This window comes from Panthera pardus, unplaced genomic scaffold (genome assembly GCF_024362965.1).
Source record: "Panthera pardus isolate Hobbes unplaced genomic scaffold, ASM2436296v1 HiC_scaffold_15, whole genome shotgun sequence".
NCBI lineage: Eukaryota > Metazoa > Chordata > Mammalia > Carnivora > Felidae > Panthera > Panthera pardus.
In genome coordinates this window covers 68,639,437-68,655,452 of record NW_026526710.1, presented here as the reverse complement: position 1 = coordinate 68,655,452, position 16,016 = coordinate 68,639,437, and the positions used below count along the sequence as shown (strand labels likewise).

The following is a 16,016-nucleotide window of genomic DNA, read 5'->3' as shown; positions in this document are numbered from 1 at the left end:
AGTGACGCAAAATCAGAGAAAGCGCTAAGAAACCAGGGGCACATTTGCTTTTCCCCCGAGATTATTTTTTCTCCTGCTTCTGCTGCTGCTTCTTCTTCTTCTTCTTCTTCTTCTTCTTCTTCTTCTTCTTCTTCTCTCTCTCTCTCTCTCTCTCCCCCCCCTACCCAATTCCAACTCTGAAATTCAAGGTCATTCACCTATTAGATGAATTAATTATAAGCCAAAAAGCAGCATTCATCGTACTCTGATCTCACTCATATCTATAATTAAGGGTAAATATAATCTTCCTTTTTAGAAATGTACCACCCACCCATTACATTTAAAGTGCTGACTGAAAGGAAATAATAGTTCAGAGCAAGATGATTTTAGTTTAACAAGAAAAAAGTTGATAATTTAAGCTTGAAGCAGTTAGTTCTATTTTTGATTACCATTCAGTTATAAATCTAATTTGAGATATATGCTGCTTTTCTGTTACTCAAGTTTAATTCATGGTTTGCATTCTTGGTTGCATAAGCAAAGTTCAGTGGTTGATCAAGGATGTTAAAAAGCTCCTTCCACCCCCCCCCCCCACCACCAAGGGAATCGGGGCAGTGTTGAGAATGTGTTAGACTGAGACCCAGATCTGATATAAAACAAACAACAAAAATTTAATGGAAAAAGGACCCTCACAGAATGTTGCATTTGGCATTTGAGTGGCTCTGGTGGGGAATAGCTTACTGCTGAAGAATCAGTTGTAGGGGTGTGGACCTCAAAATATTTAAGCCCAGTTCACAAAGTCAACACACACACACACACACACATATATATATGTATATATATACACACATATATACACATATATATGCTGCATGTATATATATATATAGAAGCATACACACACACACACACACACACATATAATATTTGGTTACAGTATTTTAAGTCTTAAAATTGTTTGTCTTTGGAAGAAAGTAAGGACTGAATAAGGGGAAGGGCTCGTCTCCTCACATTGCAGACAGTTAAAGAAAATGGTAAACTATGGGTTTAAGATTTACAGGTTAGCTCAGTGAGATGCCACATCTTGCTTCCAGTGTTTCCTGGCAGACTCGGGCAGCTCTCGACTGGGACCCAGCATAACCGCAGAGCATGAACTTGCACAATGTGAAAAACCTGAAACCTTTGTAATCTTATTTAAGGCAAAGATGAATTTGCCCATTTTGAAAGTAGACTTTAGCTTTCAAACTTAACTTTTAAATTAAGCATTAATATGTGTGTGTGTGTGTGTGTGTGTGTGTGTGTGTGTGTGTATACCATGCAGGTGAATTCATGTGTAAATGAATGCCTATCCACTTTGTGCCATATTCAATTTACCTTGTTGAATTGAACGCCATTAACTTTCTAAGTTCATAAACTCAGGTTTTTTAGCCAGTGGAAAATTTTTTTTAATCTTTCTCATTGCTAAAGAGAGTTAAATGTGTGACGTAAAGGCCAAACAATAGTAAATGGTTATTGTTCATTTTACAAGTATACTCTACAATAAGAACACAATATTTTTATCTTAACTTTCCCTAGGGGGGTGATTAGGGCCCCCTTAAGTGTGAGGAAATGCTTATTTTTGTTGCTTTAGAAGAATGATTCTATTGTCTGAGAGAAAAAGAAAAAGGAACAAACAGGTCTAAAAAGAAAGAAACAGGAATGTGCTTTGTTTAAAAAAAAAAGGATTAGCATGAGCCACCAAATGTAAGTGCTATCTGGTCTTAGTTCTGTGTCACTATCCATAGTTCTGGCTGCGCATGCAAGTGTTTGGGGGCATGGTTTATTTACAACTGGCCCGTGAAATGATTTTCTTTTACATTAACAACAGTAAGGTCAGCCACAGCCAGTTAGCGATCTTCTAGTTATCATTTTATATTTTTCACAGCTCTGTTGTGAATGCTGCTAAAACACAGTACAGCAAGCTTGTTTGTTTTTATGTTGACCTATTGAATGCATCTAGTTTCTTGGGAGTGGAAACCTTTGCCACCAGGACCAACAAGAATTAAGCACTGGTTAAGCTCATTAGGAAGACAAGCAGGCATTTCAACCTATCTGCTCAGTCCTTGTTTGAGTATTTTGTATTATTTTAGGAAAAGAAAATGAAGGCAGAGGAGTAATGTCTGCCTAAGATACAAAGTTATCAATAATGTCCCCTTCAAGCTCCTCTTTTCATGAAAGGGAGGCTTATTTGTAAATTTACCAGACTGTGAGGAGGCTGTGATTTAAATCATTCACAGCTTTATCGATGGAAATTTCAAAGAAAACTTGGGCTTTAAATGTAGATTTTGTTACTAAGATTTACCAAGAGTGAAATTGCAGGTTGAGATTCTAAAATTGTTGAATGCCACTTGTAAAATGATAAAGAAATCATTTGATGTTATGCTGGTTATAGATGTTATTCCTGGTTTATAGAAAACTATTACAAAGAGCTCTGTATTTTAGTTTGTCATTGGGTAGCATTTTGATATCCTAAGTTCGGAAGAGGCAGTAATTGAGCATGCGGATGTCATATTTTTATCTGGCAAATGACCTGGTTTTATCTGGTATTTATGTGGCAAATATGAAGATACTCGCAATGAATTTTTGCTCAAAATGAGCTTCAAAACTAAAATCTCCTCCTTAAAGTTTTATTCAAAAGTAATGTTGACTATGTATCCCTTGGAAAAGTCTTAAACTGGAAACAGTGAAGGCAAACTTATCAGTAGCTGTTTAGTCCTTTATTACTCATCCAGCACTCACAAAAAATCCCTGGAACAGAGAGGTTCTCTTTATGATATTTAGCTATATGGCACTGGAAAGGGGAGGTTTGAATTTTTGATTTTCCAGCTTATGGGTCATATTTGACCAACTGCTTTCACTAGAAGACATGCCACTTTGTTGAGCTATTTAGGAATCAAAAAGACTGTCTTAATTTAAAACAAGGACTCTTTGTTTTAGTTGGTGACTGCCTTGTGAAATTTTTCAGTTCTCAGCGGGTTAACCAGGGAACAGGGGCAGAGTCATAATTGGCCTATTTAGAGTATTTTGCATGTGAATAGTGTGTTAGTGAAGCATCCCTAAGTCTGTTGTGAGTGACATGGTGATTAGAATTTAGATTAGGGAAAACACATTCTGTACTTTATCAAGGACAGTAATTAGTTCAGTCAGTAAAAGTTGATTACAAGTAACGATAAAGTTAGATTTTTAGTACTTAATTTTAAAATTTCTTTATTAAATAGTAAATTTGTTCTTAATATAAATGGTAGTATCTACACTTGTTTTCTTGCATATCAGACTAATTAACAGAACAATGTGTTCAATGCAGAGTATAATCAGGCGATTTATATATTATGGGTAAGTTTTTATGTAGTTTTTAGAAAATGTAATATTATTATATGATCTTTCGTGTGTCATCATTTTTGAAAGTTTAGTCATTTATCACACTGTGATAAGTTAATGGTATTTGTGAAAGTTTTCTAGTGCTCAGGTAAATGTTTAATCTGTGGGGATGTATTTTAACTTCCAGTAGTCCTCAAGAGGGCATTCTAATTTGTTCCTGTTCGCTTAGAATGCCTACTATTTCTATGATTTTGGAAGTTAGCGTGAGATTTGAATTTGCTCCCGGTTCTGCTGGCATTTTCTCTTCTGTGGGTGCTGTGTAAATCCGTGGGGGATAATGCCGAGCCGATGCAGAGTCCTCAGTGGAGGGGAGCGTCCTACCCTCACCCCCAACGTGAGCAGTCGGGGGAAGTTGTGTGCATCCGAAAAATCAGATTCTTCTGGAGTTCTTGCGAAGGAAGGGCATGAATAGTTCCCAGATATGAGCCTAAGTGTAGATGAAGAAAACATGACTCTTACACAAACGCCCTCTTCTTAAACGATCAAAATGTGAGTCGTCTTAAGATGAAAGTACTGTTTCAAGAGAATCACCTTCTACCTTCCTCTCAAAAGCAAAGAATTTGAAAAATCACAAACTTCGTGCTAGCTTCTTAGACTGCTTTTCTTTTTCTTTTTGTTTGGTTGTGTTTTAATTGTTGCAGCTCGGCAGATGCTGTTTTCTTTATTGCCGTGGTTTAAGTACTAACAATCAGTTGGGGGGTGGTGAATGTGAAAAACTAACCTTCTATGTTTGTTTTCCCTTTTGAACCTTTTAGCAGAGTCTCCTTGGAGGTGACATGGATATGGGCAACCCAGGAACCCTGTCGCCCACCAAACCTGGTTCCCAGTATTATCAGTATTCTAGCAATAACCCCCGAAGGAGGCCTCTTCACAGTAGTGCCCTGGGTAAGGTATTCCTCTGTTTGAATGCCTGAGTGATTAGTAGTAGTCTTTTTCTTTCTTCTTCTCTTTTTTGATGCCATCCTTCTCACCCTATTCTCACCCCACCCCCCAAAACCATAAAATTTTGCTCAAATGTCAGGCTCGTGACCACCCCTCCCCAGTAGTACATTGGATGGGTATGTTAACAACTTCTAGTAGCAAGAGAACTATTTTGGTGTATGCTTATTTCTTGTTTTCTCTTGGCTGCCCATATAAGGAAACTTAAAAAAAAAATCAAAGCTTAAAAAAAGTTAAATATCTTGATTTTTATGAAAAAGGCAGAATTCGATTTCTGCCAGAATAAAATATGATAGCAGTACTGACATTTTGCTAAGGTAATGATTTAAGAAAATCTGGTCTAATCTAAATGGCTTCGTGGTTTAATCTGTTTTAGTTAGGGAAATAGGCATTCGGGGACCTCACAGCCTCTTCATTTTCTTTCAGAGGTGCAGACAAAGAAAGTTCGAAAAGTTCCTCCAGGTTTGCCATCTTCAGTAAGTACTGCTTGTTTCTGCTTTGTATATTGTTTTATTTTGTTCTGTTTTGTATTGATGCAAGGGAGATAGGAGCAAATGAGGTTCCATGCGCCAGAGCAGCGTGTTTATCTAGACTGGGGATGAGGTAGGAATGACCTGCACGTCCAGCCACCTGACCCACGTTGGAGTGATTAATTGTGTATCCTGGAAGACTGGGTGGTTGTGTTGATATTCAGCAGTTTAAGCTCTGAAGAGAGCCTTGAAAAGGTGCCTGAAGTTCGAGGAGTTTTACCTGTACAGGGCTTTCAAGAGAATGAGTATTAGTTTCATGTGTTGGTTAAATTCTTTGTCGGTATTATGATGATTTATGGATTTGCATGCGAAAGGAGATTTGTGGAGAGGATTTAGGAAAAATTTACATGGGTTTCAGCCCAGAGTGCAGAGAGAATGTCTCTATTTTCTAGAGAGGTTACTGAATAAATGCTGCAAAGGTAGCTGCATCAGTAGCCATTTGTGTCTGGAATACCAGGTGACAACTAGAAGAATCCAGCTGTAACCAAGAGCATTCTGGGTCTTTTTACTACCTGGAGCTATACTCAGGCGTTGGTGAGGTCCCTCCAGGCTCCAGCGTAGCAAAAGTTGGTTGTGATCCCAACTAAATGCGATATCTTATTTTCAATTCTTATGTATATTTTCAAATCTGAGTTCCTACATGATTTTATTTAATTTTCTTTAAAACCAGTCTTTGCCTAAGTAAGTAGGCAAATTGCTTTGAGTAATTTCCTCCTTACATAGAACAAGAATATGAGTCTCCCCCCTTCTTGTTTCCTCCTTCCCTTCTTCTTTTTTCCTTTCTTCCTTCCTTCCTGTAAATATATATATATGTATATATATATATACATATATATACATATATATATATAGAGAGAGAGAGAGAGAGATACATAGTTTTGATTTAATTTAATTTAATTCTGTGTTCTGTAGGGCACTAGTATTCTTTGAAAAGAATGCTCATAAGCCTTATTGCAAGTTCTTCTCCTCTAAAATAAAATGGTATTCGGGTTTCTGAAAATATATTACCAATTGATGCTCGCATATTAGTTTTACTTCATTTTTAATAAATTAGGAGAATAATAGGTTTTGCAAATGTGCTAAGATTAGATTAACCCAAACACCTGTGTATTTGACTTGCTTTCAGTTCAGCTCATCCAAAAAATTATTAAGTGAATATATCAGAGTGAGTCTTATCAGGAAAAAAACACAAATTTTGTACGCTGATTATCATAGACTTGGTAGTGTTGAAGAAGCATCACAAAATTATCCATAAATACAGAAAAATATTGTGTAAATAAAACTGCCAATTGTGTATAAAATAGTCACTTTGGACTACCAATAAGTCACTTAAAAATGTACTGAGTGGTTTATTCTTTAAATTTCTGTGCTGTATTAAAATTGACCAATATCCCTTCAGGTTTTTCTAAGCATATTTTAAGCTTGAAGTTGGTGGTGGATTTAATGTAGATGAAACTTTAGCTTTTAATAGCTTTTATGACAACCTCAAATGATACAGTCTTCACAGCTGTTGACATTTAAAACATGCCTGCACCTAATACGGACAGTATTGAATACAATAAGTGGACCTTCAGATGTCCTGAAATGATGGAATAGTTGCGTGCTGTTAAAGCCATGTAAAACTTGAAGCTATAGAACCTTATTTATGCCTCATAGCCAAACAAACTTTGTTTTTTCCAGTGCTAAAATTATGCAGAAATCTACCCAATTTCTAAGGAGTGTTTTGGTGTGGCCTTAGATATTATCTGTCTGCTTAATCATTGTCAATAATAATCTCTCCTACTTCACTGTAAGTTTTTTAAGTATTTTCCTAGAGTTAACTGGCCGCTATAGAAAATTTCACGGATACAGTTTTTTCTTTGCCATTTTGACAGTTTGTGTGTTTTTGATATGTTGTCCATGTTGAGAAATAAAAAGGTATCTTTCCTTTCTTCGCAGTAGATCTAGAATTGGAAATTTTGTTTGCATTATTTAATTTTTGGCTTTTGATGGTCAGTTTAAGATTTACTCTTCTTAGAGAATTTATCTTGGCTAAATGTTTTAATGGTCCTTAAGGAACATTCTCATAAGTAGAGCCTGTTTTTTTAAAGACAAGGAGGAAAATTCAGTTGAAATGGATATTTTATCCTTGTGATTTTTTTGACTTTTCTTTTTTTAAGCAAGAAGAGTAACCAAGTTTGGTCGATTTCAGAATCCAATCATCTATTTATTGTCATTACTTTAAAAAAAATCTCTGCTCTGTTTTAATAGCAATAATGTGACTTAGTTTATATTAGCTTCGTTGCATGCATTGGATTGCTTATTACTTATAACAAGATCCATGTGCCTTCCCACTGCACGAAATATATATTTTAATTTGATCTAAAGAGATGGTCCGCAATAGTCACTGTAACACGTTTGCTCCGGTATTTTTAGACCTCTGCCATGTTTTTTTTTCTTTTTTTAAGCTCAAATTAATATATACCTGGTAAGATATTTCTAAAACTTGCTTCGGTATGTATGAATAGTTTTCTTACAAATAATAAGAAACTGGGGATAGTAAAAGGTTTCTTTTCAAGTGATTATGACTAGCTAAAGACATTTATATGTTTTCTTCAATACATATTTACCGTGATAAATAGTAATAAATCTGTCACAATCTGTGGTGTGAACTCACTTTTTTTTTTTTCTTTTTGAAATGGGCCCTTTCTCCTCCTTGACATAAAAGAAAGAAAATTTAAACTGTAACATCTGTAATGAGATATTATTTATGACCTTACTAGAGTACAGAGGCTGGACCTCTTTTGTCGCCATTAGGCTGGATCTTCACAGGAAATGAGAGCAAGGCTTGTCTGGCCCTGTTTTTGAAAATACTGCAGCATCTGTGGGAGAGAGGAAACATAAGCCTGGCCCAACATCACGCCATGGATCTGGCAGGATCCTTGAATGTGTTTGGGCTGTGCACTGCATCTAGAGACCTCAAGTCACTGAAGAAGCATGACAGTGATAGGATGGCGGAAGAACCATCCTGAGGGGTCGCCTTGCACAGGCGCAATAGAGGGAAGGAATTCTGTCCCTCTGGACCACAGAGGCCTGTACTTAGGGCTAGGGTGATGTTTCTTTAAAGGCAAGGCTGTGTGAAATGACAACTAATTGCCCACAAGAGCCCTGCTGAGTACTGCAGAACATTTTTGTGTTCTCTGTTCAGATGGGTGGTACGTTCTTCTTTTCAGGCACCTACCAGTTTCTTGTAACCCTCATCTTTTGATGAGAGTTTAATAATAAAGCTTTATTTTTTGTTGATGCCGGAATTTATTTCACCACTCTCTGATTTCTTGGATCTGCACATGAACTTCTTGTTTGATTTCTACATTTTGGTTTCCTTTTTTAAATCGTATATCTTAAACTTGATATTTTTTGATTTTACTGCTCTTCCATCATAGTTTCTATCTTTGTATAGCCTAATAGTCACACCTATTGAATCGTGAATTCATACAGAGAGAAATATACCCATAAATCACATTTTGGGGGGACAAGGATCCATAATTCTTAGAAATTTACATGGAAGCATTAAAATCTAGAAAGCAAAAAATTTTCACCTTATGTCATTCTAAAATGTTTTTTCCAAACACACATAAAAAACTCAAAGACATGGTCTTTTAGAGACTTTATTGTGCCCACCAATATGGAAACACATAAAACTACCCTCTTCTTATAACTTGAATGCATGAAATGATATACATTTAACCAGAAACTGTTAACAACTGCAACCATTCTACTTGGAATGCTGATGAAAATTTGTCTTCAGTTCCATTCGAGCTTTAAAACTTTAATGACAGTGTCACTGTCTTCCCCAGTTGGAATCCCTGGAACTTCAGATTTCTCTAGAAATAAGAAGTTTTATCTTTAGAAATAGTTTATGACCTGTCTTATCACCAGTGATTTTTCCAAACTGAACTTTTCAGTAAAGTCTATTTTTTATGTTAAATTGACTTTTTTTTTTCCTTTGTGTGTTGTTTTCTAAATCAGGAAGATCTGGCAAACTTTGTATTAAGTGATCAGGAATAATTCTGGACACATGGATCCTAAGGACAACAATCTCTACAATAGTAACACTTCTAAAATAAGATTTGGGCACTCCCAGAAAATTTTAGAGATGAGTTAATCTTTAGATGGACTTGAAAAATACAAGTTCAATGTATATGAGATACCAGGTTTACCAGTTTTCTTAAAGAAGAATTCTTAAAGAACATAAAATCTTAATGTTTAAATGAGTTTTCGTTTTTTGGTTTTTTGGTTTTTGGTTTTTGGTTTTGGTTTTGGTTTTGGTTTTTACAGAAGAGATTGTTAGGAAAATATCAGGGAAAGTTGGATAATGCTGATGGCATTAAGTGATCCGTGTGTTTTACATTATATAAAAAACCTTCATATGTGAAGGTAGCAAAAATGATCTTGAGTTCATACCTTAAAAAATTTTTAGGAAGGAAATGTTTTTTCTCAAATGCTTGAGGAAATCAAAATTTAAAAGAGAAGTTGGTAATTGTTTATTTCCTTCCTAGAGGCTCAGAAATTATATGTTTGAAAACTCAGTACTTAAAATATATAATTTCCCCCATCACTTTGAAAGTGATCATATATCACAGTGATGCTATTTCATGTCAGCAAAATTTTAACTTGAGTGATAATGCAACTTACATTAAACTAAAATATATATTAATTTTAAAATGAACTAAGTGTCAGCGACCTGGACTCCTTCCTTTGTAGGAAATTCTAGAGTAACCAATTATGTGATAATGTATAAAAGGAGGGGCCTCATCAAGGTTCATTCTTGGGGAGGTAGATCCTTTGTGAAAAGTATAACTATAGGTGTTTACATTACAACATTTGGTTAACTCGTAATAGTTAACTTTAAACTTAGGGTGCCCATTCTCCAATTAAAAATATTGAAATATGAAGTTTGGATATTAAACTTATGCTTACTAGTTATAAAAATGTATAGACAGAAAAAAGATGAAGTATAATGCAATTAAATCATCCCCAGTAGGACGGAAGTATTATTCACACAATTTACACAGAATATGTAACCTGACGCCAGGCAACACCTTGAAGGTTGAGAAAATATTCGTCATAGAGAGCGTATATTTTCGTGCAGTTAATACCGAATTTACTAAACCAGAAGCTTCAGAAGTTCAGCATAGACATTCTTTCTTTGAAAACTAATCCTATCCTCTGCATTGCAGTTTGCAGTTAGAGGCTATGGAGGTTATGCTTTTTGTGAATTGCCGCTTATGAAACATAGGAGAATCTCTATATTTAAGTTTTTATTGGAGGCTCTTACTCTATTAAGAATATTTCAAAAGGCATATGAAATTCACACACATTTACAACATCTGTACCATTAGGCATTCCAGCCTCTCAGGAGTTTGCTATAAGATTTCTGTATTTTTGTTTGGAATTTTGGAATAATGAGATCTCTCTTCCATCCTCCTCTCTGCTGGGAAACCTACTCCTGCTCCCCTTAAAAAGATGACTTCTGGTATGTGTATTTTAAATATAAAGTGAGAAGAAATGTAAGGGAGAAGAAAAACACAAAAGTTAACTCTAGAGGAAAGGTTTGCATATTTGTGAGCTCTTTAGGGATTATCTTTACCACAAAAAGGATTTATGTGTCAAACACTCAATTGAGAAGAAACCACCTAGATTCCTCCTCAATAGAGATGCCTGCCTGGCCCCTTTTGTCTGATTATTCTACTGAGCAAGCTCTTCTGAGGTGGTGTGCATGATATATATTCCCCCCACCCCATGTGTATTTTTATTTTAAACCAAGTTTTCAAAATTTCACCTGCTGAGATTTATCAGGACTTTTGTTAAGGTTTCCACAACTCTAACAATAGCATTTAGTGTAAAACTGGCCTCATTCGTTGAGAAAGGAGAAATACATTTCAGGAAACTGTTATTTGGAACCTATTTTATCACTTTCACTGAAGAGTATATTTTGGTGCGAAGTCTTGGACTCTGTCTGACTGGTTTAATTATTAAGAAATCGAAGAAGCTGCCGGAAGGCTGCTTTACCTAAAGAGAATTGTAACAGGCCTGCATACATTTTGAAATTATAAAAACTTGTTTCACAGTGTGTGGCTTGACTGTGAATTTATTTTGTGTTTGTGGAATAATATAAATGCTTGGCTTAATATTTGGTTGGAGACCATTTTTTTAAACTTTTTCCATTTCATTGACTGAACTGTTCATTTTATTGTCTAACATGGTGGAATTTTCTCGTTTTTTTCCCCCAGTCACTGATAATTTCTGTGTTTTCAAGGCGTGTTTTCCAGATTTCAAACAATTCTGAAGTTTTTGTTTGAAAGTCATAAATCAAAGTCAGATAAAACTTGGAGGGCTAAGTAAGATCCTCTCAGAATATGTAGCAATAATCCTAAAAGGAATGAAGAGTCTCTTCAAAAATAGCAAAGTTGTATTTTCTTAAGGCAGATTAAATTCTGTCAGGCTGTTGACAGACACTTGCTTTGTTTTGTTTTTTAAATAAATTGCACTGAATTCTTAAACTGAACATAAAGTCACATTTCAAAGCAATAGCATGAGATTCTCAGGCTTGATCTTCACTGTCCCAGAGTGTATTTGTGTACAGGGGTGTGCTCATTTTAAAGGAATAAGGGCTTTTGTAAAATGCAGTGCAAAATTTGTAGTTTTAAATACTCAATTATTTTATCTCAAAACAGTAGCATGTGAATGATACCGACTTCTTTTTTTTTTTTCTTTCTTTCTTTTTCTTTTTTTTCCCCCCGGTAGTTGCAGCTGTTGTGTAGGTGCTTAGCTCTTTGAGTTTTATGCTTTGCTTGAGCTTATACTCCCTCTTCAGAGAAATTAAGGTAGTGCAGAAGAGTCTGCATTTTGTAGAATTTCAAGGTTGACAAAAGGATGTGAGTTTCAGTGAGAAGTACAGATTTCAATTCTGAAGGAATGTGCAAATTCATTTTTGAAAAGAACATTTTAAGAATTTTATTTAAGTCGCTTAGCGACAGCCCCTATTATCTGTCTGGTCTAACTTTGTCATCTGCGGAATTAATCATAAATACGCTCCTGAGGTTGAAACTTGATACATAAGTGATTCCTTCTAGAGTAATCCGAAGAGGACCTGTGCGTGTATTAAATGCCACTATATTTATTTGGAGTATTCACTGGAACAGAATAATAGGGGCATTTCTTAGTGAAGCCCCTTGGTAGCAAAGTGTAAAGAAATGTCTTGGTGTTGCCGCTGTGCATCAGCAGTGTTTTCAACGATAGTGATTAAAAGGCATTTCCTTTGTGAAACATGGACTCCTATTAGAAAGGCTTAGTGTTCTCAAAAAATGACCCCTGTGGTATATTCCTCACACACATACAAAAACTGTCACTGTTACCACTTGCTGTTACCATCTAGGGATTTTTTTTTTTCCTGGAGAAAATGCCGTTTTGGAGCAATTACTTTGATATCATCCGAGAAAGAGCGCCTGTCTGCAGCAGCTTCATCATCCCCAGCCTATATCATTCTAAATATGCCTCCTGGATTATACTTACAATAATATTGTAATGGCTTTCATTCTACCGATTGGCAAAGTCTGTCATTATATCATTAGCTGCCACGAGAAAGCAGTTTCAAGTAGGGTCGCTGATTCTTAGCGTTAACGTTTGCAAGTAACCCCGTTTGGGGAATTCACTCGTTTCACAGGTGCTCAGGTGTGTTAACCTAGGGTACAATAATATTTTCTGGCTTGCTCATTACGAAACAAACTTGAAGTACAAAATAATTCAATAATAAGCAGAGTATGAAAACTGGGGTTTTATTGTAGCAAAGTCTGATAACTTGAGATGTTAGCAGATGAGATAAAAAATAAAATTTGTCTAAGGGTACAGTGGTAGTCAACTCATTTCTCCAAACTACTGAAGCTGAAGTTTCAAAAGAATGTTCTTGGCCTGGCAATTAAGACCTGTTGATTCAGTTTGAAATTTTTAAGCCATTAAGCTAAATAGAAAATGAATCTGTTTCTGTAACTAGTGTACTGTTTGAAAGTATTGTTATATAATAAAAAGGTACAAATTCTGCCATTTGATACTAAGGCATCTGCTTCACGAGTGAAATTTTATTACCAGAACCTGTGGGTTCCTCATATAGTGCCTTGATAGGAATTTTATTTTTAGATGTATACAGCGCATTGCCACACATATCATCTGGAGTTTAATTGCTAGGGATGGGCAAGAGAAAATGGAATTAGGCATTTTTATTATGGGCAGATACAGCTGGAATTATGAAATTCAAGTCCCAGTAAGTCATTATTCTATAAACCATGCTATTTTGTTTTCCCTTTAATAAATTACACCAACAACCTAGCTGTTAAGTGGAACTCCATCATGACAAACTGGGAGCATCCAGGTGGGAGGGAAAGACAGCATTTTCAGAAGTTTTCATTCATTCATTCATTTTTTTCTTCATTTATACTTATTCAAAGCATATTGTTCAGCTAACCTAAAAACCAGACACACCAAATGACATTGTGCGTTTCCTCCTCTTCTGTGTACCCTTTATTTAAATCGTGAAGCTTCACAGCTAAGGTCCTTCCTGTTTAAGGAAGTTCTCAGTGTTGCATCACTTACATCCCCAGTTGGTGGGGATGGCCTTACATTTTAAAGAGCATAAAGTCTGGCCTTTTGAGAAGGTTGTGCATTCAAAGACCCAAATAACACACGCAGTGAAACACAGGGACCTCTTGTCCTTTAGGCTTATTTTAGAGATGCTGAGCCCCCTTACTCACCTTGAAATGGGTAAGGATCTTTTGCACATACATCTTTTTTTTTTTTTTTTTTTTTTTTGGTCCCATACAGGCTAAATTCACTGCCCTGCATGTTTCTTTCAAATATATTTCCAGTGAATGACTATAGTAATAAAAGTGGTGTGGTGGGATGGACATAACGCTGCACTAGAATTAAAGAGATCTCTCTAATTAAATGTGTGGTATCCTCTATTTCCTCACATAGTGGCCCTAGTTGGGTCACACATCTATTTCATGGTCTACAAAGGAGGTATAAATAGCACCTTCTTCATGAGATGATGTTGATATACTAATAACAATAACAAACCTGAACATAGTATTTATTCTGTGCCAGGAACTGAGTACTTTGCATCTAATGAATCACTTACTTCTACAAAATCCTATGAGATGGGATGTCCTACTCTTTATTCATGGCTAAACAAACAGAGACACAGAGGGGTGATGACACACGCCTGAGGTCACACAGCTAATAAATGGCAGAGCTGGGGTTGAGACCTGGGAAGTCTGTCTGCCAGGTTTCTGTGTCCTTAATCATGATGCCGTGCTCCCCCTGGCTATTCAGAGTATTTGGTAGAACAAAAATCTCTACAATCTGATTGTTGTTTACTTAGCAAGTATTTGCCAACCTGGAATAAATTAAGTATTCAGAATTTTCATCTCACTGTAGAATGACCCTCAGTACCTCTAAGTGGTACACTGGTTTTTACGCACAGCTTCTGCTCAGCCAGATCCCTTAGAAAGTCTAGACCGTTCAGTATAGCATTTCTGTAACAGAGACAGGATGATCTAGTGGTTAAGAGCATGGAAGCCGATCATCTGGGTTTTTAGTTGGCTGTGCCACTTACTAGCTACGTGGCCTTGGGCACGTGATGTAGTGTCCTTGAATTATTTTCTGAAAAATGGGCAAAATATACATACCTCCTAAGGATATTGTGATAAATAAATAAAGGACAAAACATATATAATGTGCTCTGCATAATCCTGACACATTGTAAACATCTAAGAAATGATAACTTCTAAGGACAGTAATAAACCCCCTCAATGTTAGCATCAGCAAGAAGGTAAATACCTTTCTTCGGGCACTTGAGAGAAACTTCACCTGTAGTTTACTGGAGTAGTTGGGTACAGAGCAGAAACTAAGACCAGGGTCTCAACTGCACGTAGAAGAATTCTACCTAATGGAGGTCGCTTGCCTTGTCTGAAACGATGAAATACCGCAAGCACTTTCTGTAGGTCTTTGTTCCTTGCAGTAGTGTCTCTCTCAGGCCGAGACACCTAGTCAGCTGTTTGAATCATTCGACTTACGCTCCGCAAAGTTTGCCTTGGAAGTATGTACTCCATCTTTTTTTCTTTTGAAATGGGACATCAGGCCAAGATGACAGAGCTCCTCATAATATGATTCCCTCTGCCAGTAATTTGTTTATGCCGAAGTCAGCCCTGCCTCTAAGCGACAAGGAGATACAGGCTTTTTCTTTCATCTTCTATCGGTCTTACTCTGTAATTGGCCAGAAGCAGGTCAAGGAGCAGGGTAGGCCTAGGGTTTTTACTTCATCTGGCAAGACGGAGATGTGTTGAGCAGGTGGAACTGTGTGGCACTTTGTTTCTCTTCTAAAGGAAAACAGAGTTTGATTTGATTCGGACTGTTGAGGTAAATTTCTAACATTCAACAGGACTATTTAGACAGATGTTTTAGGGTAAAGTCAAAGAATTGCTGGATTCTGGCCTTTGCCACATTGTCATGTGTTTTTTTCTCAGTGCCGTTGCTGAATTCATAAAAGAAGATTTGTTTTTGCGTGTCAGCTAAGGGAAACTTAGAACGGTTTTTTACAAGGGCTGATTAGTGAACTCTTGAATTTCAAGAAAAAAACATCTGCCAAAGAGGGTGGGGCAAAGAGAGCATGGTCTCCACCTTCCACCACGAATGATTCTTCCCAGCCAATTTTCATTTACAGAAAAACCAGGCAGCACATCAGACTCCTCGGGAAAGGTCCTTCTGGCCGGACCTCTTCCTCGCGTCCCGGAACGGGGACGGACGCTTCGGTTCACAGAGACAGACTCTTTCTCTGGGAAACCGGATCGATCCGATGGAGCCACCCCTCATTCGTAATCATTGCCACCTTGTGGATTACAAAGGATATTGGTTTTCATCAGACTTCCATTTCAATTTGGCTTTTTTATGGCAAGTACACGTTGGCAGTGGATTGCTGTGTTCCTCACCAAAAGGATCCTCGTTTGCTCAACAACACCTCACTTCTCCACTCACAGTTCATTTATGATTCTGATGAGAGTGTTTTTTCAGGAAACACACATTTCACTTTTTGACCTAGGAGCATCTGTTAGAATTTTTTTT

At 36.6% G+C, this 16,016-nt stretch overlaps 1 protein-coding gene across 35 annotated transcripts in view; it reads left to right on the top strand.

Annotated features, from left to right (window-relative positions):
* Nucleotides 1-16,016, top strand: part of TCF4 (transcription factor 4) — a 353,960-nt gene that overhangs the window by 223,564 nt on the left and 114,380 nt on the right. For 22 of the 35 annotated variants that reach the window (XM_019463968.2, XM_019463976.2, XM_053902752.1 and 19 more), the window contains 2 exons: nt 4,149-4,278; nt 4,759-4,808. The exons of 4 other annotated variants lie outside the window; for them this stretch is intronic. In XM_019463968.2, the coding sequence (XP_019319513.1) occupies nt 4,149-4,278; nt 4,759-4,808 (180 nt within the window). Of the gene's footprint in view, nt 1-3,204; nt 3,349-4,148; nt 4,279-4,758; nt 4,809-16,016 lie in introns of those variants that run through there. 9 more of the 35 variants (XM_019463970.2, XM_019463990.2, XM_053902753.1 and 6 more) reach the window with 2 other exon arrangements.